This window comes from Betta splendens, chromosome 24 (genome assembly GCF_900634795.4).
Source record: "Betta splendens chromosome 24, fBetSpl5.4, whole genome shotgun sequence".
In the NCBI taxonomy this organism is placed as follows: domain Eukaryota; kingdom Metazoa; phylum Chordata; class Actinopteri; order Anabantiformes; family Osphronemidae; genus Betta; species Betta splendens.
Window position 1 is genome coordinate 2,632,367 of NC_040901.2, and position 24,483 is coordinate 2,656,849.

The 24,483-nt window shown below is 45.3% G+C and overlaps 3 protein-coding genes across 6 annotated transcripts; 2 read left to right on the plus strand and 1 right to left on the minus strand.

Annotated features, from left to right (window-relative positions):
- Positions 1 to 117: 117 nt before the first annotated feature.
- smim8 (small integral membrane protein 8) lies at positions 118 to 955 on the plus strand. Its single transcript, XM_029141140.2, has 2 exons — positions 118 to 308; positions 652 to 955. Exons 1-2 carry the CDS (start codon positions 180 to 182, stop codon positions 808 to 810), a joined length of 288 nt encoding a protein of 95 aa, XP_028996973.1. The 5' UTR covers positions 118 to 179; the 3' UTR covers positions 811 to 955.
- On the minus strand, positions 940 to 5,621 carry ddx51 (DEAD (Asp-Glu-Ala-Asp) box polypeptide 51). Of its 3 annotated transcripts, none has more exons than XM_041069532.2 (16): positions 5,452 to 5,621; positions 4,854 to 5,137; positions 4,202 to 4,245; positions 3,966 to 4,116; positions 3,744 to 3,889; positions 3,576 to 3,665; positions 3,397 to 3,503; positions 3,000 to 3,108; positions 2,777 to 2,922; positions 2,410 to 2,599; positions 2,224 to 2,339; positions 2,018 to 2,134; positions 1,529 to 1,630; positions 1,388 to 1,451; positions 1,172 to 1,306; positions 940 to 1,042 (listed from the first exon to the last, which is right to left on the minus strand). In XM_041069532.2, the coding sequence occupies exons 1-16, from the start codon at positions 5,472 to 5,474 to the stop codon at positions 1,022 to 1,024; spliced, it is 1,845 nt and encodes a 614-aa protein (XP_040925466.1). In that variant the 5' UTR covers positions 5,475 to 5,621; the 3' UTR covers positions 940 to 1,021. The 3 variants fall into 3 exon arrangements, with proteins under 3 accessions (XP_040925466.1, XP_028996969.1, XP_040925465.1); XM_029141136.3 differs by having other exon boundaries at positions 3,576 to 3,647; positions 4,202 to 4,362; XM_041069531.2 differs by having other exon boundaries at positions 4,202 to 4,362.
- Positions 5,622 to 5,809: 188 nt separating this feature from the next.
- Positions 5,810 to 21,512, plus strand: cenpe (centromere protein E). 2 transcript variants are annotated; one of them, XM_041069530.2, is made up of 49 exons: positions 5,810 to 5,991; positions 6,713 to 6,822; positions 6,949 to 7,038; positions 7,121 to 7,239; positions 7,320 to 7,439; positions 7,766 to 7,847; positions 7,926 to 7,993; positions 8,066 to 8,140; positions 8,233 to 8,284; positions 8,362 to 8,449; positions 8,554 to 8,683; positions 8,858 to 8,977; positions 9,102 to 9,254; positions 9,338 to 9,473; positions 9,561 to 9,642; positions 9,877 to 10,327; positions 10,430 to 10,486; positions 10,565 to 10,732; positions 10,829 to 10,903; positions 11,083 to 11,151; positions 11,365 to 11,496; positions 12,511 to 12,688; positions 12,759 to 12,913; positions 13,010 to 13,210; positions 13,344 to 13,490; positions 13,589 to 13,738; positions 13,814 to 13,864; positions 13,938 to 14,108; positions 14,194 to 14,355; positions 14,476 to 14,697; positions 14,795 to 14,887; positions 15,114 to 15,230; positions 15,313 to 15,534; positions 15,862 to 15,945; positions 16,032 to 16,148; positions 16,224 to 16,442; positions 16,535 to 17,218; positions 17,294 to 17,383; positions 17,773 to 17,862; positions 18,209 to 18,403; positions 18,476 to 18,685; positions 18,783 to 18,980; positions 19,099 to 19,302; positions 19,452 to 19,628; positions 19,773 to 19,873; positions 19,978 to 20,075; positions 20,320 to 20,455; positions 20,534 to 21,000; positions 21,335 to 21,512. In XM_041069530.2, the coding sequence occupies exons 1-49, from the start codon at positions 5,936 to 5,938 to the stop codon at positions 21,412 to 21,414; spliced, it is 7,452 nt and encodes a 2,483-aa protein (XP_040925464.1). In that variant the 5' UTR covers positions 5,810 to 5,935; the 3' UTR covers positions 21,415 to 21,512. The 2 variants fall into 2 exon arrangements, with proteins under 2 accessions (XP_040925464.1, XP_028996968.1); XM_029141135.2 differs by having other exon boundaries at positions 14,194 to 14,343.
- The last annotated feature ends 2,971 nt before the right edge of the window (positions 21,513 to 24,483 follow it).

Below are 24,483 nucleotides of genomic sequence, written 5' to 3' on the forward strand. Positions count from 1 at the left end.
TGTTCGAGTCAGCAAACCGTGATACAAGCTACAATCGATCCTATGATCTTCAAAGATAACATTAGTTGTGTCCCTCGTCACTGCCACTGGGGGCGCTGCGACACGCGCGTCGCTCGCTTCTTCTTCGGTTTCTTCATTGACTTAGAAACATGGCTGCGTCCTGACCATATAATGTAGACATGGCAGATAAAGACGGCGCTAGGGGCAAGGACAGTCCGGTTGAGAAGGGTTGGAGGAGCCCCGGACTGAGGACGGCAAAGACCACCACGCTGTTCCGAGTGGTCAACCCGGAACTCTTCATAAAACCGGTAGGTCTGCACACCAGAGCTGGACCCTAACAGTCAAACAGCATGTCCTACTGTCACAGAAACCTCCTAGACTGAGGCGGTGCCCGTAGTGGAGGACGTCATCACTAGTAGTGGACTTAGAAGTGCTGGTGTTGCTTGAAAAAAACTGTTACAACATCCGTAGTTTGGCACAACCTGAACTTACACGTGGACCCATTTTAGGCCGACCCTTGCATAAGTTCATTTCTTTGACCTGGATTTTCAGCCACAGCTGCATTTCCAGTGTTGTACGTACTTCGTAGCGTCTGTGTGATCACTGGATAAACTGGCTGATTCTGGTGTTTGAAGGTGTGCTGTTTTTCAGAACAAACCGGTGATGGCGTTCGGCCTAGTCACCATCACTCTGTGCGTGGGATACCTGGGCTACATGCACGCAACCAGAGACAACGAGCAGCAGCTGTATGAGGCCGTCGACAGCGAAGGGGAGCGGTCCATGAGGAGGAAGTCATCCAAGTGGGACTGAGGTGACAAAACGTGGATGGAGGAGTTTTCAGGACTGTAGTTCTTTAGAGGGAAGCTCTGAAGGATTGTTCACAGTCTGCACAGAACCAACACATGTTCTCACTGCTGTACTTTAGTAAGCAGACTAATAAAAGGTTTGAATCATGTTTATTCACAGATGCAGAGTTGTGTTTGGTCAGTACAGTAGCAAGCTGCAGTGTGATCGTCAGGTGTCAGTACTTGGCTTTTTCATCCTGTAGGGAAAATCAAACATTAGGACCATCTGGTGGTGGACAGCAACTATACACAGTTGCTTCTCTGCACTGATGACCAGTGTATGTATAAACAAAACAGTTGGTGCTTAGCATCCACTTGATCAGTACCTTGAGCACACTGGCCAGCTCCTGCAGCGTCTGCTCGTATCGAGCCTCCATACTCTGCAGGCTCTGGGGTTTAATAAGCTGCTTCTGAATGCCAGGACTTCCTGCTTGCTGCACCATCTGAAGGAACCTCTTCTCCTATTTGGACCAAGAAGAGTAATGAATATTATGCGGTTGCAATCTGTATGTGCTGTTTATACACACATTAAAATGTTTCACCTGTACGCGAAAGAGGAAGGTAAAGGCCAAGCCTGATTTTCCTGCTCTTGCAGTTCTTCCTATCCTGAGCACAGACAGAAGGAGACAGTTCATCTCAGAACAGACAAATGTGACTGACTAAAGATTTGAAGCACAGCTCACCTGTGAATGTACGTCCTGACGAACTGTGGTGCGTCATAGTTCACAACACATTTGACCCCGTTAATGTCGATGCCTCTGGCAGCTGCATCTGTGCTGATCAACCTGTAGGACATCAATGCAGTGACGATTAAAGCAGAAAGAGACAACTACAGCTACATGGCAATAAATGATCAGGTATCATGTTCTATATTCATGGTCGGCTCAAGAGTTCTGATGATTCTACACAGAATACAGAATTAATCTATGTCCATTCAGTGGCCACAACCTGCATCCAATTACACAGACTTGTAACAGGGAGTGTATGTCTCTCTTCCTCTCTTCACATTCATCTAGTATGTAATGTGGCTGCTTGTAAAGTCCTCCCACCCCAACATGACTTTCAGACTGGCATGCTAATTGAAAACAGCGCCGCTCTCTCTACTTCCTGCCTTTTCAACTGCCCCGTATAGATGCCAGCACACACACACACACACACACCGGCAGACTCACAATTGGACCTTTCCCTGCTCGAACTCCTTTAGTGTCTTCTTTCTGTCTCCTGGAGACAGTCTGGAGGAAAACTCAGCAGCGTGGACGCCACCAAAGAGCTGCACCAGCAGGAAGAGTCTAAGCAGGAACAAAGGAGGGCAAATATCTACACACTCAGGTTGAACACACAGAATCCTTTAAGCTGGTGGTTTGAACACGTCTCTTACCGGTGTGCTGTCTCTCTGGAGTTGGTGAAGCAGAGGATGGGTATGAGCTTCATACGCAGGATGAAGTGGAGAATGAGGAGGGGCTTGTTGCTCAGAGTACAGGGAACATAATACTCCTAAAAACAAACATGCTGTGAGCCACAAAGTGCCAGGTTGTCAGCTGGTTTCTTTGCTCTGCGTCCTCACCGTTAGACCCTGGGGGAAGTCAAAGCCATCTGGTGCCAGACCGGGGGCTGCTGGCGTGCTATTGGGCTGAGCATGGATGGAGCTGAACAATCGGGGCTGGTGGAGGCCCAGCTGCTGCAGCTTCTCTGGGTTCTGTGTGAGTGTGGCTGAAAACAGCAGCTTCTGCAGTGGCATCTGAGGCGGAGACAGACTGAGAGAAGAAATACTTGAAAGCAGCAGCTAAAGAAACAGAGCAGAGACAGAGCTCAAAGGGAAGAAGTGAGACCAAGCTGTTCTGGATGATCAAGACTTTTAAGCCACTAGCTGCACAGTCATCATCATCGTTAAAAAGGCAGTAGGAGTTGGTAGCTGGTGAGACGTCGCCCACCTTGCTGCTGTAACGTGCACAGGTTCAGTCCTCCTGAAGATGGCCCGGCCTTCTGCTCCATTTGGTGGTGTGTGAACAGCCTTCACCACATGGCTGAGCCACAACTGGTGCATGCTGTCCACCATCCTGTCTGCCTCGTCCATGACCTGGGATGGACGAGAACACTCTGAAAAACAGCTGCTGTTGGTTGTGATTCATTTGTTTTGAGTTATGTACAACTCACAAGAAACCTGAGGTGTCCGAGACATAAGCCTGAGTTTTTGTTGATGTGATCGACCAACCGACCCGGCGTGGCCACAACGATGTCTGCTAAACTGCGTCTCCTGCCGCCTCTGGAGGAAACAACAAAAATTATTTAATGACAGAGGTTCTTTCAGCCCTAAGTAAAGTCTGGATGGAACAAACATTACTTCCTCTTTGATCAAGAATATTTTTTTAAAAACCTAAATTTTAAGAGAATGATCCACAATTTACAAGTTATTTATATTGATAAATGAATTACCAATATTTATTAACTGTGACTTGCTCTAAGCACTAGATGAAACCTAATAAATACAGCAGCTATGCTCCAACAAACCCTGAGTCCTGCACAATCTATAGTTCTTTGGTTCTGTTCTCACCTGAGTTCTGACAGTGAAGTCTGCTCCGCAGCAAAAGACTTCTGACCTGCCAGCATCACCACTTTTAGACCCGTTCCCTCGGCGTATGACGTAAACACCGTGCAGACCTGTTTGCAAGAGCAGCAGACGTCAGCTGAGCATTTCTGAGTCAACCTGTTTTTTTTAGCCTAAGTTCTGACCTGCTGAGCAAGTTCCTTGGTCGGCAACACAGCCAGAGCACGAACTTCACACACCACCCGCTCCATCAGTGCCTGAGGATGGAAACGCATCTTTACTCCTACATGACGTTGACCATGACCTCCTTTAAGCCTCCACCTGCACAAGCAGCAGTAATGCAGGCAGCTCACCTGGATGACCGGTATGACAAATGCCAGAGTCTTGCCACTGCCTGTCGGTGCAGACACACAAATATCCCTGGGCTTGTAGCCGCCACGTCCCACCAGCAGCCCCTGCTCAGTGCTTTCCAAGATGGCTGGAATCACCTCTGCTTGAACTTTGAACAGAAGACAGCATCTGTTTGACCCAAAGCTTGTGGTTAACACTCAAAAAACCTCAGCATGTGTAATTACCTGGAAAGAAGTGTTGAATTCCATTGTTCTGCAGTTTTCTAATGAGCTGAGGAGCGAGTCCTGTAATGCTAGCAATGGGGACCAGGTTGCTTTTAATGTCCTTGTGAATGACATCAGGCTGTGCGAGCCACTGAGGCAGGACTCTGTGTACCTGTGAACACAGGAATAAACTCTATGGGTCTTAGTGCTCCCGCAGCAGGAGTACAGATGAGACTGGTGACAACTAACCACTGCACCTTTTGGATAGCTTTGTTCTCAAATCCGCCCAGAACTGTGAATTCTGTGGAAACAGCATTAGTTTGTTTTGATGTGTCTTTTTCAACCTCAGCCTCGTCTCCTCCTGGGTTTGTTCCCTGTTCAACTTCTTCTGTTTCTGTGGTCATGGCTCGATCTTTAGCTGTAAAGCCGGAAATGCAGAAGAAAAAAAAAAAAAAAAGGACTTGCAGAAGATGCAGGTGATTTGAAAACACAACAGTCCTCATTTTCTACTGGTTCTATTGTTATATAGGGCTTCTTGATGATGATAATGTTCCTTTGTTACCATAGGAACAACTTCTGGTCCCTGAACAAAAACTTGAATTTAGATGGATGCTCTGACGTAATACATTTAACTAAGTCTCTGGTCCACGTTGTACAGCTACTGCACCATTAACAAAGCTTTTTGAACAACAACAATAAACAACAGAAACAATAACTCTAGCTTTCCATCTGTGGATACAGACAGACTGTCCAATCATGATCGGTTAATCCAACCTGAACCACTTGTGAATTTTTTTTTCATGAAACAAAGTGGCAAAACAAATCTCTTCTCCAGTAGGTGCCCTTCAAGAGTAAATGTATGTGTGAGCGGCTCTGGCCTGAGCCCGTGATGCGTTTGATGGCACACACCTGACTCATGTGTTTTCTTTTTCTTGACCAGCTTGTTAGGGATGTCTGAGTCCGGAGCACACAACGGTACTGCTTGTGTTTTCCTCTTTTTGTGCTGTGGAGACTCATGACTGCCCTCTGGTTTCCTTTTCTTTCTCTTTTGCTGCTGGGATGTCTGGCCTTTAGACGGCCTCTCCATCAAACTCCGCTGCTGCTTCTCCTTTGCCTTCTGCTGAAGTTTAGCCAGCAGCAGCTGAGACCGAGTCTCCTTCGAAGCACTGCCATCTTCCTCCTCTGCCAGATACCTGTTGTCAATGTGACGCAGGTCGATTCGTTTTACAACATCTGCACATATGTTGATCTGAGAGATGCTGCATATTACAGTGATGGGATGCCAACTTCACACATTAACAAACTGACAGAAGAAAATGTTCGTCTAACTCCCAACTGTTCTAACAGATTGTTGATATAATATAAAAGAGCTCACGTTTACTCTTTGCTGTGTATCCTTTGTTTGCATACATCATATTGTTCTATTACGCTACACATCCTGCTGAGGTAACAGAGGAATATTCCATCTATGGTTTTAAATGTCTCATCTTACATAAACCAAACTTACCTATTCACAAGAAACAGAGACATTGCAACAACACTAGCGTCGTTTCCTTTTTAAAGTTATCGCTTTAAGTCATATCAGGCTGTAAACGTGAGGCCGTCCGGGTTTGTTCAACTGTACTTTAACTCAATGTAGCAACACTAACATCCACGGTCTCGCGTGTTAGGGTCCGTGGTCCGGATGCGATTTGATGACGTCATGTGCCGCCGTCGCATGTTTTGACACATTCTTCTTTTTCTTATTTTATTAATTTCATTTCTTTTCAGGATTGAGAAAGAAACGTTTTTGTTTATTTTTTTGTTAAGGAAATATGGTAACACGGTGCCATTTTCTCCTCGTCATATGGAACGTTTTGCCTGATGACGTTGGCCAATCATATTTAAGCTACAGATTTCAAACTTCTAACGTCGAAGGAAGTTCCTTGCAGTGGCGTTCGTGGTAGTTCGTCTTGCCTGTTAGTTTATCTTGCATAAAAATAAATAGTAAAATGACAGAAGAGTCGGCCGTTAAAGTTTGCGTACGGGTGCGCCCGCTTGTTGCCAGGTAGGTCCTGAAGCTGAGACCATGCTAAGGCGTATTGTTAACATTAACCTTGCTAACTGAAGGAATAGTTATTGACTATTAATGACTATTTGCCGAGCGCGGTCTGTCTCCTGCGTAGCTTCGTGACTGAACCTCTTTAATGTTCCGCCTTTTCTGGAGACTGACCGAAAATGACACAAACTGCGTCTTTTGACCAAAATGCTCTACCATTGTTTCATCGTTTTGTTGATTAGTGGGATCGCTGGCATAAGCGAACGGTCGCTGTGTACTTCTCTACGCTTTGTCGTAAAAAACGCCAATTAATATCTAAACGTGTGTCATCGATAAGAGATTAGAGCTATTAGATTTCACGTTTTCAGCTTATCGACCTTTAACGTGTATATCAATTTGGGGTTGTTTTTGATACATTTACAGCTTTGCCATTTTCAGCTTATGAAGAATGTTAGATGAAGAGGAAATTTGAAATTGACCTATATTTGGCTAGTTCTTCAAGGTTGTCATTTGGAGGAAGATGCTGATGATTTACATTTTCTAGTTTGGGAAACGTTTTGAACTTCTGGCTGCTTCCCTGGCAGCGAATGTGTTCAAAGACAAAGTCATAATTAATGCAGTGTTGCTAAAATGTCTAATGACAAAGCGGACACCGTTTAATGAAGCTGCTGTCAAACAAACTCTGACTTTGTATTTCCTCATTAATCCTGAATGTGTGTCTTTGCTCCAGAGAGGAAAGTTCATCAGAGAATGTGGAGCCCATCCACCTGTTTTGGAAATGTGATGACAAATCAATCCATCAGATGGATGACGGGACTTCCACCAAGAGTTTTGTGTTTGGTATGTTTGATCACATGCGTCTTTTTAAAATGTATTTCTACATTTAACGGGGTTGGTGCCTTTTCGTAGTGTTCTAGTAATAGATGTTGTACAGCATTTGTTTATTTTGTCCTGTGTCCTTTACAGACAGAGTGTTTACAGCTGAAGAAACTACCAAGCAACTGTATCAGGACATTGCAAAACCCCTGGTCGTATCCACTGTTCAAGGATATAATGGTGAAAATTAAACCTAAAACAAGACATGATTTGTTTTGCTTGTTGGCCTCACTGAATGTAGTTACTTTGTTTTAATTCACAGGAACAATATTTGCTTATGGGCAGACATCTTCTGGAAAGACTTTCACCATGATGGGCAGAGATCATACTCCTGGAGTGATCCCACTGGCTGTGGAAGATGTCTTCCAAACCATAAAAAATGTAAGAGTAAAATGGATGTTTTTACAAAAAAAAAGCTCCAATGTGTTTTTGTAACTAATGCTTGTTTTTTGTTGCCACAGTGTCCGAAAAAAGAATTTCTTCTCAGAGTGTCTTATATGGAAATCTATAATGAGACTGTGAGTGATCTGCTTGTTGACAGCTGGAAGCGGAAACCCCTGGAAGTTAGAGAGGCCCTCAATGTAAGAAGTTGTTTTGCTAATTATTTTTCTCCTATATAAAGGATTATTTTAAATTCTAAGCTAATAAAATGTTATTTTAATAGACAACCGATTAAAGATCAATCATCTATGTGCATCCATGTAGTATTACACTAATATTTACAGTCAAACATATGTTATAAACTTGGTAGACGTTCATGAATCTATTTGATGCTATGAGGATGTTAGGCTGTGCTGCTCAGTTTGCTTTTCTTTAAGAAAGTTCCCATTTGTCTATGGAAGTGCAACACTAATTAAAACGTGACTTGATGTTAATAAAGCGTATGTATTGTTTCCACTTTGTACAGAAAACCATCTATGTGGCTGATCTGACTGAGGAGTTGGTTACATCTCCTGCACAGGCCCTGTCCTGGATTCGGAAAGGAGAAAGTGAGATCTGAGGACACTACTAAACATGTCAGTGATTGTATCAGTCTGTAATAATCAGTGACGCCATTGATCTTGTAGAAAACCGTCACTATGGGAAGACAAAAATGAACCAGCGGAGCAGCCGCTCACACACAATTTTTCGAATGGTAAGCATCACTGACATGCTGTGATGGGTATTTTTGGGAGAATGAATGTTTCAGAACTGAGTTTTTCCTTAGATCCTGGAAAGCAGAGAGCGCAGCGACCTTGCGTCAGGTGAAAATGCTGACGGAGCCATTATTGTGTCTCATCTGGTGAGCCTCCTACCCCTATAACTCCCTTGGTCATGTAATCTGCCACACTTGGTGGTTTAATCATTTGGTCTTTTTTCACCTTTTTGTTCTAGAATTTAGTGGATTTAGCTGGATCGGAGAGAGCGAGTCAAACAGGAGCTGAAGGTAATTTTAAATTGTTGAAGTGTACACTATTGAATACATTACTGTAATGCTAATGCTTCTGGTTTTGATACTTAAAGGTACTCGTTTTAAAGAAGGCTGTAATATCAATCGCAGCCTGTTCACACTGGGGCAAGTGATCAAAAAGCTGACTGATGAAAGCCAGAAGTGAGTAAACTAAACATCACTGACAGTTAGTTCCTCTTGTTGCCCGGCTGTCTTTTTCCTCATTTATAATAAATGTCATTGGACCTGCTAAATTTTGTTTTCAGGGGTTTCACCAACTACAGAGACAGTAAGCTGACACGTATCCTGCAGAACTCCTTGGGTGGAAACGCTAAGACTGTTATTATCTGCACCATCACCCCTGTCACACTTGAGGAGACTCTTAGCACTTTGCAGGTCAGTGAGCCTTTAAAATCTGTACCACCACATTTTACTATTGTATTTTTACAATAGATGTATGAGCCTTGGGGCATGTGGGCAGTTGATCCAGAACATGCAGTTGCTTAGCAGCAGAACGAGACCAAGCGCAAGCTGATTTTTGTTTTTTTTGGGGGGGGTGCATTTGTTTAGTTTGCCAGCACTGCAAAGAAAATGAAGAATGACCCCCATGTGACAGAGGTTTCTGACGATGGCGCTTTGCTCAGAAGGTATCGCAATGAAATCGCTGACCTGAAGAGACGACTTCAAGAGGCAAGTTTTCACTCTTTTTTTTTTTTTCTTTTCTTTTGCTCAGCATTTTGCATTTATCACCATGTCCTGCAAGTTCTATTGAAGCAACACTTTTTACTCTTGGAACTGTGAACGACCTCTACAGGTGTCTTCAGTCACACACACCACAGCGACTGAGAGGGAGGTTCTGTCCCAGCTGATCCAAGAAAAGGATCAGCTCCAGAGAGAACAACAGGACAGAATCAGAAACCTCACTAAGCTTCTTGTCACCAGCTCTAATCTGGATCTCGTTAGAAAGGCAAATAGGACCCAGAATCAATCTACAGTTAAGACACAGTTTTCTCATATTCATCCTAAGTTCTATTGATGTGTTTTTTTAAGATGCCCAAGCGCAGAGTTACGTGGGGAGGAAAGATGTTGAAGCTCACCCAAGCATCGGTCTGTGATGGTGACGTGTTTGGGTCTTTTTCTCAAAAAAGAAAAGATGACCGCTCCTGTCTGTCAGAACTGGGTGAAGGTAGACCATAAAATAAGCCGTTTTCCAAAACAGGAATTGCCTCAGAAAATATGAAGCATGCACTAACTGCAAAACGTATCTTAACAGAAGATGAATTTGACTCTCAGTGGGAGATTCCTTCAGATAACCTGGAAATGAGTCGTGTGACCGTTCACAGCTTTGAGGAAAGGTAAATGTCTTAAGGTGCTTTCAAACGTAAGGGATTTGGTTATATTAAACAGAACAGTGTTTGTTTGTTTTTTTTCCCCCCATTGGTTCATTCTGTCCATTTTTGTCACCAAAACAACCACACCGAGACCCTCAAAATGAGGTGGTCTCAATCCACATCTACTATCAAACTCTGGTTCCGTTTTGGTTTGTATTAATTATATCTTATATTAATTATATATTATCTTTTTTTCAGTGCTCAGGACTTTGTCTCTCCAGATCAGATGCATGAGCTTTCAAACACAGTGTCCAGCCTAAACATCCAGCTGGAAGAAGAGGGTCGGCAAAAAGAAGATGCACTGGCAAAAGTCCAGAAATTGGACAGCGTCGTATTGGATCTAGAGCTCCAATTGGAAGTAAAGAGTCGAGAGAAAGAGGAAGCCAGTGCAAAAGTAGACCTTCTGGACACCAGAGTGTCGGAGCTGGAGGGCCAGCTGCAAACAGAGGCCCAGCAGAAACAGGAAGCTGTGGAGAAAATATTGGAAACTGGTCAGAAGCTAGCAGATCTGGAGCTCCAGCTACACTCGGAAGCTCAGCAGAAGCTTGAAGCCATGGAGAAGGTTGATCTGTTAATGAGCCGAGTGGCAGACCTGGAGAGACAGCTGGAGGAACAGAGTCAGGCCTTCAATAGTCAACCCGATAAAGAGGTGAGTGGTCCTCTCTCTCCAGTAGAAAACACACCTGACTGTCTTGAAGCTGGCTTGGCTGAGTCACACACAGGTTACAATACAGTTGTGCCTGTTTTTCAGATGAGAAGAGAGTTTGTTGAAACCATCCAGCTGTGTGAAGCTCTGGCTTCTGAGAAGGTACGATCTGATGCAAATGTATAGGAGAGCACAGCTTGACCCTGTTACCTTGTCCAATTATTGATGGTGTGTCTACAGGAAATGGTGGCTGCAGAACGAGACTATCTGAAGCAGGAGTTGGGGATGTTCATAGAGCAAACTGAAACTCTGGAGAAAGATAAAGCTGCTCTGTCACAAGAGCTGAAAGAGAAGAGAGATATAGATGAGTTTGAAAATCTGGAGCATGAGTTCAGGAGGGAACATGAGGTGAGGTTCTACTAGTTTGTTCTATCCTTAGATTTTCAATCTACGGATGGTACACGTGCTTGTTATATTAAGCCTTTTATTGATTTAATCCTGCAGAATGAGTTACAGGGAGAAATATCTAGGCTGAAGACAGCTCTTGAACTCTGTGAGCTTCAGTGTCAGGAGCTTCAGGTAAGACGTCATGACAAATTCATGTACACGTTGATTACACGTTAAGCTGTTTTTGGTGCGAATACAAACAATAGTTTACCACTTGTGGGTGTTTACTTTTAATTGTTGCAAGCTACAGTTGTGGTTTGAAACGTTTTTTTTTGTGTGTGTTTTTTTTTCCCTTGCGCCATCTCTTAAAGAACAAGATGGCTGCTCTGTCTGAGGACCTGAGGAGTAAAACTGAATTAACAGAACAGCTGCAGAGTTTGGTATGTAAATTGCTTTTCTGATAACTGTTAAGCCCAGTTAGGCAGCTCATACTCATGTAGAGGGAGGGTAGACGATACCAAAGTTGTCCAGTGTTGATTTGGAAGAGGGAATGTGAAGCAGAACCAAGTCCTGGCTTTACAAAAGCATCGGTGAGGTGAAAACAAGGTGGATGAAATAGTCCAGCTTTGGTGACCTGTGTTGCCTCTTTGCAGAATGGTAAGGACTTGGTGCAGGAGGTGGCAAAGCTTCGTCGCTCACTGGACGATGCAGAAGGTGTCAGCAGGGACGCGAAGAAGGACTGGGCTGTCCTCCGTAGTGAAAGCATTGCTCTGGAGGAGATGAATGTAAGTAGTGTTTATCGTTCTGCAACGTCCAATAGTTTAAAATGTCTTAAGCCTTAATGTTCTGGCCTAATGGAACATGGACTCCTCTGGCCTTCTGTGCTTAGTTTTACTAAGTATAGACAAAATATTGTTGCCAGAACAGGGTACATCACGGCTTGCAAAATGTTTGCAGCTCTGACTCGAAAATTCAGTGTGAAATTCGGGCCTTTATAGGTTCTCTCGTAGTCTCAAACTTACCTGCCCATGGAGATGTGCTGTTATTTAAGCATCCCCAGCTGTAAGTGTGTGTGGTACCTCTTGAACAGGCTGTGTAAATGTGGGCAAATACACAAATCAGCAGCATCATGTGATAGGTTGGTATTTTTCCTGATTATTATTATAGTATTATTATTATTATTATTATAGATGTATAATCCCATACATGTTTGCATACTCGAGTGTAATTTTAAAAATGTCTGAGAAACGAAACCTATTAGAGGATATTAAAGCCCCTGATAGTCAAATTTTAATGTATTATTCCAGTAACAAAAAAACAGTGTGTGAGAGGAGAACAGGGCTGACGTAGGACCTCTTCACTTATGAAGGTTTCAAAGTTAGACACACGTGACCATAACAAGGCACTAAGATTGTCCCACCCTACCTTAACCTGCCTGGTGACGCTAACTGATCCCTTCCAGCCTTTTAACCATCAGAATTAGCTGTTAAGGCTCAGCCGTAGTGTGTCGACTGTCTGCAGCATGTTGGTGTCCACAGGCATCACATGCAGCTGCTTCACTCAAACACTGCTAAATGCTAAGTGTGCCTTGCCACGAATGTTAAATGTGAATGTGCTGTTTGAATACAGCAGCTGCGCATGTGCAGCGCTCACACTCTCTATTCCTTTTTATTATCGCCTTCTTTTACTGCAGGCCTTTGAGGAGTTGTCAGGCTGCTGCTGCTCACCCCTGTGCACACACACCATCTTCCCTTTCGTGCTTGACAACTTTTTTTTTTTTTTTTTTTTCTGCAATACAGGCGACTCTGACTGCCAACTACAAGAAGATGGAGGCTCAGGTGAACAGCCTGCAGTTTCAACTAGAGACAGAGAGGTTGCGCTACAAAACCATGCAGAGTGATCTTCAGAAAGAGCTGAACGTTGCATTTGAAGAGAACACCAAGCTCACCATGCTGCTAGATGGCAAAGTCCCAAAGAGTAGGTTTTCAATCACTGTTGTGTTCACTGCATTTAATCGAAAATTGTAACACTCCATTGTTCTCTCCAGATCTGATGGAAGGTGTAGAACTTGAGAGAAAAGTGGCCAACCTGAATAAAGAGCTGGCAGCAGCTCATAAGATGGAGGAAGCTCTCAAAGCTCAGCTGGAGGAGCTGGCTGCTTTTCAGACACCTCCAGAGACGGTGGACAACCTGAAGAAGCAGGTAGGTCATTCAAGCATCTATCAAGGCCAATATCTCGTATACACTGAGCATGACGGTGTTTAAGTCCGGCTTATTTTTTTTTTTTTTTTATCTCAGGTTCGCGAGTTGACAGAGGAGCTGGAATCTGTTCAAAATGAGAGGGGCGACCTGCTGACAGAGATTCTGAATGTCCAAGCAGACCTTAAAGCCTCTGCTCAGAGGGAGCAGCAGCTGAGCCAGCAGTGTGCTGATGGAACGCAGCAGCTGGATTCCCTTCGTTCAGAGCTCATGAATGCCACGAAGAAGACGGCCTCAAAAGTAAGCCACAAAATTAAGCCTGACGGCGTAGCAGAGCACCCCCTGCTGTTCCCAGTCAGATGACTTCTGTTCTTTGTGGAAAAGGGTTGAAATGCTGCTGTAACCTGATGGCATAGCGGTTCTTTTGTTCCAGCTTGAGGAGCATGAGCAACACAGAGTAGCACTGGAGGACAAACTGAAGGAGACGGAGCAGCTGGTGAAGGACTTGGAAGAGAAGCTGGGTGACAGCGAAATGTCCAGAACCACGGAGGAGGAGATCAGCAAAGAACTTCAAGAACAAGTATGATGACGTTAGCTTTTTAAAGGCACTGTAGACATTCCTAGAGGTTAAAGTGCAGTAGTGATGTCGGCCTCTTTTGCCCACATGGCCGTGTGTAGGTAAACCAGCTGACTCATGAGCTTCAGTGTGTGCGAGCAGAGAAAGACGCTCTGCTATTTGACAAAGATGCTGGTCTTCAGGCTTTAGCAGAGATGGAACAGCTGCTGTTGGTTGTTACTGCAGAGAGAGACCGCCTCAGTGTGGAGATGGTGAGTAAACTTTGAAAGATGATGTTTCTCAGTTTTTGCTCAAAATTATTGAACAATCTTTTAATACTGTTGTAGGCTGCAGAGACACACAGGCAGAAGAACCTCTATGAGCAGAAGGAATCAGAGGCGAGTGAAACACTTTATCTTAAGGCCTTTGTTGTCAGGTCTTTGTTAGTCAAACATCATTCTGCCTAAACAGATGCTGAAATCATCACAAGAGCCTCAATGTGTGCGTGAAGAGGCAGACGCTCTCCCAGGGTCTGGTGCTCAGGGTTCAACAGAGGAAGTGGAGAAGCTTCTGTCTGCTTTGGCTTCTGTCAGCGCAGAACGAGACCAGCTCAAGATGGACATGCAGGAAAATGTGGACATGGTTGGTTTTTATCCACCTACTTTTCAGTTTCTGGACAGTGTATAGTAGCGCAACAGCTTTTAGATTTGATTTGTTTTAAAATCAGATGATTGAGAATCAAGAAGAGCTGAGGACAGTCCTGGAGAGGAACCATGAACTGAAGGGACAGATTAAGCAGCTGGAGGCAGCACAAGCATCCAACCAGGACAAGTCTGTCAGGCAGCTGGGTGCACAGCTGGAGGAGCTACAAACGCATGTGAGAGACAAGGTGTACTTGGCATCTGCTGCTGGTGCTGCATACATACTGCAGTTGGTGTGGTGCTATAGGTAGTAAAATGTAAGATGCTGTAAGAAATAATCCTAAACTAGAATTTTCACCCTTTCACAGTTTAAGACTTTGACTGAGGAGCTTGGGTGTGTGCGGGCAGAGAGAGACAGTCTGCTCTCTCAGAGGACAAATGGTTCCTGTAGCTGCTCAGAGGAAGTGGACAAGCTGCTATGCAGAGTGTCGTCTCTGAATGAGGAGAAGGATCAGCTGCATGAGATCCTGGAAGGACTGAGACAGGAGAAGAACCAGCTTAAAGCAGAGCTGGAGGACAGGATGGAGATGGCAAGTTAATGTCCTGGCTGCATTTAACGATTATGCCACCTCTCCTGACCCCCAAGAACAGGAATGTAAAAAGAATGTATCGTTCTTTGGTTTGCAGGTTGTCCAAGCCCAATGTGGTTTTAACCAGACTGAAATCCTGACCTCACACCTTCAAGCACATGATGAGAAAATGACCCAACTTCAGCAGGAGGTACCTGGTCAACACGCGCAGTGTCTTACTGTTATAAAGGTGGACAAGTCCGCTTTGGAACCAACCCCATACCCCCACAGCAGTATCTCCCTTCACAGCAGCTAAACTATTTTGATAAACACATTTGACAGCAGTGTGATTAACTGCAGTCTTCCCTCTACTAAGTCTGGTTTTACGTTTTGGTTGTTGAGCACTCAGCATTGACATTACAAACTGCTTTTTGTAGGTTACAGAGGCTCAGTGTCTTATAAAGTCACTTAAAGAACAGCTGCGTGAGCAGAAGCAAAATAATTTAGACTTGGTAAGACTCTGTGAACAGAAGGAGTGTAATTCACAACAGCAGGTGAGGACAAAATGAGGAAAGCTCTTTTTCAAAGTGGATCCTGGTCTCCATGCCCTGACTGCTATTGGGAAATCTTTAACAGACAAGGTCTCTGGCAGAGGAGCTTGAGAGCACACGAGCAGAGAGGAACACGCTGGTGTTTGAGAAGGAGGCAAACAGTCGGAGCTCCACAGAGGAGATGGATAAGCTGCAGTGCAGAGTGAAGTGTCTCAGCGAGGAGACAGATCAGCTGCAGGAGACACTGGAGGGAGTGAGACAAGAGAAGAACCAGCTCAGGCAGGAGCTGGAGGACCGAATGAAGACGGTAAAAACCCTGGCATGAATAGTCTCAGATTCCTCAGTTTAGGACGTCTGCAGGATTGACACTGTAAATAGTTTCATCAAACCTCGGTGAGGGACAAATAAGGGCTTTGGTCAATATAAAACTGTCAAAACTCCTGGCACCTATAAAAACGCTGCTACTGAAAGCAATGTTAAGCAAAGCAGTTCTAACAATATTGTAGTAACACACTTGGTAGGAAAATTGATGTGTAGGACTGAGTTGGAAGGAAAAATTGGAACTGCATGTAAAACATTTGCTGCTTTTCCTTTTTGGCCATTGGATGGGTTTGGTAATAATCTGCTTGTACAGCTCACAGAGCTGAACACATCTCTACAGACGCTTAGTGGAGAAAAGGACCAACTGGAACGAGAGCTTCAGCACAGCGTGAATATGGTGAGGTTATCAAAGAATTTGGATTAAGTCATTTAAGATATATAAGAGATTGTATTTGACTAACAATTCTTAACTTTTGCTGTAAGACTTCCACAGCACAGGAGCTGCTGAGCTCCGTTGAAGAGGAACTGTGTCGACAGAAGCAGATCAACTCAGATCTGCTAAAACAAAGCCAAGAGACGGAGTGCACTCTGGGTCAGCAGGTCCGTGTCTAACTCATCACCTTTTTTTTCTAAATCTGTTTTTAGACCAGGATCTAAAAACTCACTCATTCACAGATACAGACTCTATGTCAGAAACTGGAGAGCACTGCAGTGCAAAGAGACAGTCTCCCCTCTGCTCAGAGCTCCACAGAGGACATGGAGAGGATGCAGTGCATGGTGGCTTCTCTTAGCGAGGAGAAGGATCAGCTGCACAGTACCATGGAGAAACTGAGACAAGAGAAGGGTCAGATTAAAGCAGAGCTGGAGAACAGGATGGAAACTCTGCAGAGTCAGGTGTGTGTTTGTGGGAAGGGGGGTGCATCCATTTTACAGCTACAATAAAAGTTTTAGTTTTAACAGTTGTCCTAATGTCTCCTTACCTACAGATAAGGACTTTGAATGTGAAGCTGGAAAGTGTTGAAGCTGAGAGAGATGGTCTGCTCTCTGAAAGGCGAGCCAGCACTCAGACCATCACAGAGGAGATGGAGTCTCTCAGCGAGGAGAGGGACCAGCTTCAGAGCACTCTGGAGGGACTCACTCAGGAAAGGGACCAGCTTCAGAACACCCTGGAGGGACTCACTCAGGAAAGGGACCAGCTTCAGAACACCCTGGAGGGACTCACTCAGGAGCGGGACCAGCTTCAGAGCACCCTGGAGGGACTCACTCAGGAGCGGGACCAGCTTCAGAGCACCCTGGAGGGACTCACTCAGGAGCGGGACCAGCTTCAGACCACCCTGGAGGGACTCACTCAGGAGCGGGACCAGCTTCAGAGAACCCTGGAGGGACTCACTCAGGAGCGGGACCAGCTTCAGACCACCCTGGAGGGACTCAGTCAGGAGCGGGACCAGCTTCAGACCACCCTGGAGGGACTCAGTCAGGAAAGGGACCAGCTTCAGACCACCCTGGAGGGACTCAGTCAGGAAAGGGACCAGCTTCAGAACACCCTGGAGGGACTCAGTCAGGAAAGGGACCAGCTTCAGAACACCCTGGAGGGACTCAGTCAAGATAGGGACCAGCTCCAGACGTCCCTGGAGAGACTCACTCAGGAGAGGGACCAGCTCAGAGCAGAGGTGGGGAGGATTCAACTTGTAATTTATTTTGCTTCTCTAAGTCAATGGGATTACATCATGCTCTCTAACTTGCAGGTATCAGCCATCCAGCAGAAGCTGCATGAACAGGAACAGTTGCTCGCTCAGCAAAAAACTGAGAAAGCAGACACCGATTTGAGGCAGGAAGTAAGTGCAAAATAAAATTACACATGCTGTTTGGCTCTCTCTATTGTGTGCGTGCGTGGGTGTGTTTCTGTAGTAAGATGAATGACAAACGCCTCTCATTTCCAACTCTGCATAGTTTATCAGGCTGACTTCACCTTGTCGTGGTGCAGTACAGACACACAGAAGCTAGCAATACAAGGCTTTTGTTTGTTCTTGTACCAGACATTAACTGCAGCAGCAGACGTACTGGCACAAACGAGCAGAAGCTGAAGCACACGCTTTTTGTGGTGTTCTTCCTTCAACTTTGTGCTTTTTAAGCTAGTTTTGGTTCAGGTTACTGAGGCTCTGAAGTAGATACATGCAGCTGTCTCAACTGTCTAAAAACATTTTTCTTTTTCTGTATTTCTCAGATGGGCAGCGAAGCAATCATGTCATCCCTTGGAGAGCAGCTCAGGAGTACTCTGTCATCAAGGCTGCAGGAGTCCACAGAGCAGCTGGAGGTAAGAAGGGCAGTCGGTATGGCCGTTACAGCTTTATTCTGCACTACTCAACAAGTACTATAAATATATTAAGGTTCAGTGTAGATGTTACAGTATCACTAGCCCTTTGCATTACAGTTGGTGTTTCTAGGCTACTGTGAGGAATGTGCGAATGTTTGGTATCATTTGTTGTCTGATCACCGTCGGCCTGATCTGTTGTTGATCTCTTAGTAATGAAGTTGTGCTGAAGAACCTCACCTGCATGAAAACGGCGCTACATGCAGGAAATTTTTTTCTGAGAATGCTAAAAAGCGACAGTACAGGGCAAAGGCATTTGAACAGAACATGTTTTAACTGATTGTTGCAGGAGTCCTTTGGAAAATTCAGAGACTTTATTGACATTTGCTCCAAGCACAACAACGCATCTCTGAACAAAGCCCTGCAAGTGCAGGGTCTCCCGCGGCCGGCCCAGGTGATTGGTTATGCAAAGCCCACCCAGAGGACCTACTGCGCCATCCAGCAGGCTCTGCAGAGCAGGCAGATGCAGCTGAGAGACATTATAGTAAGTACAGGATAACACGCGCTACAATGGGAAGTGTTCATAAGGTCAGAACCCCATACTCTGCTTCTTCAGGAGTTTCTTCATCTACGAGCCAGAATCTATAGGAACGAGTTTGAGTACCTGGTGAAGACCGATGTGGCTATTTTTGAGGAGAAGCGGCTGCAGGCCCTGCTGCTGTGCAGGGTTCAGGAACCCAGCTATTCTGTCAAAGACGAGGACACCTACAAGGTGTTTGACCAGAGACTAACTGAGCTGCTGGACAAAAGGCCTTTCTATCTGCAGGTGAGTAAAAAGCGCAGTTTGAAGATTATGTATGTGATGTTCCATGATGTCAGTATGTTGAATCTCGAACATTGCCGTACCTCTGTTGGCTTTGTAGAAAATGGCCAGCATTTTGGAGAAGTTCTCCGTCAACATGACCACATTTTCCAGCGAGCTATCTGCCGAGGTCCAGGACAGAAATCGTTTCAGTGAACAGCTACTGGGTGTGGACAGCCCCAGCAAAATGGAGGAGCTCCTGAGCCGTGAGCTGGACCACAAGTCTGCAGTGGCTCACAGCAGGCAGATGACTCTGCAGGTAGAATGTTCACTGAAACCACAACCTACTGACCAGGCTGTACTGTAAATGGAGCAGGAACATACACATGTATTGTCTGCGGGCTACTAATGTTGTAACATCCACTTGCATCCTGTAGGCCATAATGGATGAGCATAACCAGATGATTAAAGAGCTGAGGGCGCTCGATGCTCAGGCTGATTTACAACTCATGGAGGAGAGAAGCAAGAATGTCACTTTACTGAAGGCACTGGAGGGAGCCCCTCTGAAGAAAGAGGTCTCCCTCCTTAAGGACAACCAGCAACTTGTACTTCAGCTTCAGCAAACTGAAGAAAAAGTCAAAGTAAGTTCAATTCAGTTCAAACTGCTTGTAATAGTTTTTATAGCAAAGCAGGTTCAAGTCTGTTGATGTAGTTTCCTATTAAAATGGTAAGACTTTGAATCCAGGTTTCAGATAATAATGGAAATTCTTTTTTTTTTTTTTTTTGGCAGGTTCTGTATGCCCAGAACAAGAGCCTGGAGAAGGCGCAGGTCGAAGCCAGCACCAGGGTGTCCAACCACAAACAAGCCACACAGCTTCTCCAGACAGAGCTGCAAGACAGTCGTGCACAAGTTGAAGAGAAGGAAAATATGATCCAAACTCTCAAAAGCAAACTGCGAGAGTCAGAGGTGGGTTTTTAAATGACGCCATTAGAAGCCCGCTGTGGAAAATATTTGCTTTAAGGGATTGTAGGCATTGGGTTTTGAATTTAAGCACTTAGATTGGATTGTTTGCATTAAGCAGCTTTTTTTCATGTTTGTTCTCCGTGTCAGAAAAATGCATCTCCCAGCAGTGTTGAGTTGAAGAAACTTTCAGATAAAATATTCAAACTGGAGGTGGAGTTGAGTTCAGCATCTGATCTGCATCAACAAGAGTAAGACCTTTTTGTAATGTCAGGACGTTGTAGCAGTTTAGACGGTCTCAGCATGTGTCATATGTCCTGACCTGATTTCACCCCCACCCCCCTCTTGCTCCCAGGATCCAGAGGATGAAGATGATGCTGAATCAAAAGGAAGACTCTCTAAGGGATCTGAAGGAGGCCTTGAGGAGAGAGCAACAGGAAGGAGAGGGCTCTTGTAAGTCAGCAGATTTCTGAGCTTTAAGTCTTGATTTTAGGCACAGACACAGTTGCAGACACAGTTGTAATGAAACATTAAAACTGGAATGTTTTTCTCCCACTGCAAATATCTGGGTCATCAATAAATGAGTTCACCTCCACAAACCAAGTAAAAATAATAACAGCTTTAAAGTGAATTTGTTGATTTCTGAAGACAGAAGGATCAGAATGTGTCTAAACTAATGCAATTGTGTTCTATTCAGTCCTGACGGGTAAGGATCTGCATGCCAGACTGACTAACTCCAGGGGTTTGGTGGTGACTAGCAGCGTTCTGCTAGACAAGAACAAACTAGAGGACGAAGTAAAACTGCTGAGGCTTAAAGTAACTGAACTGGAAAGGTAAGATTAACCAGTTAAACGGTAAATGGGGAAACCTTTTTAGTCCTGTGTCCAACATAGATCTCCTCTTCTCCATAGCTTGGTTTCCAGCCAGAAGGCAGAGATGAACAAGTGGAAAAACAGGGCAGTCAAGCTTAAAGTACGGAATATAAAGGATGCTCCTTCATCCCCCTGTACTCCCACCAAGAGGGGCCTTCAAATGAACACTGACTCCATCAGCCTCCTCAGTCCACCTCAAAAGGTCCTGGTGACTCCAAAAAAGCTGCTGGACTCTCCCAGGAAGATGCTGGACTCTCCCAGGAAGATGCTGGACTCTCCCAGGAAGATGCTGGACTCTCCCAGGAAGATGCTGGACTCTCCCAGGAAGATGCTGGACTCTCCCAGGAAGATGCTGGACTCTCCCAGGAAGATGCTGGACTCTCCTGTAGTCTCTGCGTTCGACTTTCCAGAAAGCAGGTTCTTCGGTGGGGATCAACCCTCTAAACAGGTGTCCAAAAACTATCCAAAGCAGTTCTTTGATAACTCCTCCCTCGGAACCATTCCAGGTAAGCTACACCTAAAGATCACCTGATTCGTTCTGTAGGTTGCCTGTATCGCCAGAACCAGATTTTCCTAATGTAGTAGTTTTTTTTTTTTTTTTTTTTTTTTTTCTATGGTGAATGTCAGATTTTCTATAAATCTGACATTCCAGGTCTACAGAAGTGTAAGTGTTAGAGTATGTCAAGTATATCAATGTTAAATCCTATAGACTGTACACATTTTATATACCTCCCTACACTGTGGGGACCTTTTTTAGAAATGTCACCGCTACTGTGGCAAAAGTAAATGAATTCTTAATTTGAATATCTGTTGGGCTGATGGGTGTGTGGTGTGTTGCAGATGCAGCTGCAGGGTCCGACGGAAACGCACAGTGGTGGCCTCTGTCTCCAAAACAGGAGGAAATGTGTAAAGCCCAGTAAAAGTAATCTTTGTGTGTGTGTTTCTGGTTTTTATCTTGTTCTATTGCTTGTTTTTATTGCTCTAAAATACAAATAAACTTTTCTGAGATTAAAACTGGTGCATTTGTAGCTTCATGTTTCATTCGTTTTCCTGGAGTCAACTACATCATCCTTCTGTCCGCCACCTCCCCGATGGACTCCAGGCTGCACCCCAGGACAGAGACAGCTTTCTTAACCAGCTTGGGTCCCCGCCTGGCTCACAACCCAATGGAGGACGGCTGAGGCCAACACAGTATCATAAAGTCCATAACAGCTCACCAGCGATGACATGTACTGTGTATGTGATCGCTCCACCGCTGGTTGTCTAGGTGGTGTCCGTAAACGATGTGGGCTTTGTGGCTAATTGGAGCACTTTTTGGGGAAAATCTGGGCAGATTAGAAGAGACGTGGTCCATCCCACGTTGAACGGACCCACTGCTTTCTAGTTACGTGGCTATGTTGCTTAGTCTCCCCACTCGGTGACAACTCAGAGTGGAGCCCAGGACGCAGAGTCGCAGTCTTACACGCCTCTCTGCATGTTCTCTACAGCTCCCACCCACTCTTAGTCTTAGTTATTGCATAGAGACTGTGTCTGCTCCCTGACCACCTAAACTATACAAGTCACAAACAAATCAAAGAGGAGTGACTTATCAGAATTTAATAAACATCAAAACAACTCCTCTTGCAGAGCAAAGTAACAATAAGTTAATAATGTGCGGTTTATTAAATATCAGATCTCTCTCATCTAAATCCTTGTTAATAAATGAAGTGACCATTACATAGATCTGTTTTGTCTCACTGAAACCTGGCTGCAGCAGGATGAATATGTTACTTTAAATGAGTCGACTTCAATGAGTCACATCTAGCGCCGGGCAACCTGGCTGCTGATGGGAATTTCCCCGCTGTGGGACTAATAAAGGCATTCTATCAACTATCATGTTCCTAGAAGTAGAGGAGTAGCAGCAATTTATAACTCAGATTTATTAATTACTCCTAAACATAGTTTTAACTCATTTGAGAGCCTCACTCAGCCTTTCTCACCCAGACTCTAAAAAAAGTTCTTCACTGAATTCTCTGAATTCTTATCTGACTTAGTTCTTAGCACGGATAAAAGTGAGAGTATGGACTGATGAGGTCTGTGAGAAACTCAGAGACTGTTTCCATACCACAAACTGGGAGACACTTTGCAGCTCTCATGGCTCAATAACAAGCCCTGAACTTAAAGGCCGCCTAAACAAGAAGAAGTGGGCTTTAATCTCAGGGGACAGAGAGGAGCAGCACATGTTCAGCATGAACTCAAGTACAAGATCAGGCGGGCCAAGAAAAGCTACAGGGAGAAGCTGGAGGCTTCTCCCTGTAGCTTTTCCCTGGCATTGGTCTGCTGCTCCTCTCTGCTCCTTGAGTTAGCGCTCCTTGAGTTAGCGCAGACCAATGTCAGAGATGTGTGGAAGGGCCTGAAGACCATCTCTGGCCACGGAGAGAACAAAGGCACAGGATCAGCTGATGGTGACCTGCACCTGGCCAACGAGCTGAATGTGTTCTTTAACACTACATGTGGGCAGAGTGGAGTAATGGGGGTAGGGTTATTGTATATTGAATAAATATAATATAAATATTGTACAGTTTTGGCTAATGGTTATCAGTTGTGTTGTGGGAGATAGTTAACAGTGCTGATTATTATACAGTCTGACAGCAGCAGGTAGGAAATATCTACAATATCTCTCCTTCACACAGCAAGGGTGGATTAGTCTTTTACTGAAGCTGCTCTCCAGAGCAGACAGTGAGTCCTCCAGTGGGTGAGAGTCCTGGTCCATGATGGATGTCAGTTTAGCCAGGACCCTTCTCTCACCCACCTCCTGCACCGTGTCCAGAGTGCAGCCCAGGACAGAGCTGGACTTCTTGATGATCCTGTCCAGTCTCTTCCTGTCCCTCACTGTGATGCTGCTGCCCCAGCAGACCACACTGTACATGATGGCTGATGCCACCACAGAGTCATAGAAGGTCTTCAGGAGTGGCCCCCTCACTCCAAAAGACCGCAATCTCCTCAGCAGGTAGAGTCTGCTCTGACCCTTCCTGTACAGTGCATCTGTGTTATGAGTCCAGTCCAGTTTTTGTTCAGATGCACACCCAGGTACTTCTAAGAGTCCACTCTCTCAATGTCCCTTCCCTGGATGTGCATCGGTGGGATGACAGCAGGCTGCTGTCTGCGGAAATCCACCACCATCTCCTTTGTTTTCCCTGCATTGATCAGGAGGTGGTTCCGCTGGCACCAGTCCACAAAGTTCTGAGTGAGTCCTCTGTACTCTGGGTCGTCTTCATCGCTGATAAGTCCGACGATCGCAGAGTCGTCAGAGAACTTCTGCAGAACACAGCTGTCTGTGTTGTGTCTGAAGTCTGAAGTGTAGAGGGTGAAGAGGAAGGGGGCCAGTACAGTCCCCTGTGGGGCCCCCACACTGCAGGTCAGAGTGTCAGACACACAGTCCCTGGCTCTCACAAACTGAGGCCTGTTTGTAAGATAGTCCATAATCCACTCCGTCAGATGAAGGTCAACACCAGCCTCCTCCAGTTTGTGTTTCAGAAGCACCGGCTGGATGGTGTTGAAGGCACTGGAGAAGTCGAAGAACATGATCCTCACAGTGCTGCCGGACTTCTCTAGGTGAGAAAGAGTTCGATGTAGGAGGAAGATGACGTCGTCGTCTGCTCCTATGCCGTGTCGGTAGGCGAACTGCAGCGGGTCCAGGTAGGTTCCCACCGCAGAGCGGAGGTGACCCAGGACCAGTCTCTCCGGTGTCTTCATCAGGGGTGATGTCAGAGCCACTGGTCTGAAGCTGCTGGGGTCTTTGGCGTGCGGTGTCTTGGGCACTGGTACCACGCAGGAGGTCTTCCAGAGCTGTGGTACCACCCTCAGCTTGAGGCTCAGGTTGAGGACATGCTCCATGACTCCACACAGTTCGCCTGCGCAGGATTTTAGGAGTCTGGAGCTGATGCCGTCTGGTCCAGATGCTTTCCTGGCCTTGATCTTCCTGAGCTCACTTCTCACTTGGGTGCTGG

Coding starts and splice junctions, on each gene's coding strand:
- smim8 (XM_029141140.2), top strand. CDS start 180: ATGGCAGATAAAGACGGCGCTAGGGGCAAGGACAGTCCGGTTGAGAAG. Junction 309..651: donor CGGAACTCTTCATAAAACCG/GTAGGTCTGCAC, acceptor GCTGTTTTTCAG/AACAAACCGGTGATGGCGTT.
- ddx51 (XM_041069531.2), bottom strand. CDS start 5,474: ATGTCTCTGTTTCTTGTGAATAG. Junction 3,504..3,575: donor CCAAGGAACTTGCTCAGCAG/GTCAGAACTTAG, acceptor TCTTGCAAACAG/GTCTGCACGGTGTTTACGTC. Junction 1,631..2,017: donor GAGCAGGGAAAGGTCCAATT/GTGAGTCTGCCG, acceptor GATGTCCTACAG/GTTGATCAGCACAGATGCAG.
- cenpe (XM_041069530.2), top strand. CDS start 5,936: ATGACAGAAGAGTCGGCCGTTAAAGTTTGCGTACGGGTGCGCCCGCTT. Junction 8,141..8,232: donor CCATTATTGTGTCTCATCTG/GTGAGCCTCCTA, acceptor TTTTTGTTCTAG/AATTTAGTGGATTTAGCTGG. Junction 16,149..16,223: donor AGTGCACTCTGGGTCAGCAG/GTCCGTGTCTAA, acceptor ACTCATTCACAG/ATACAGACTCTATGTCAGAA.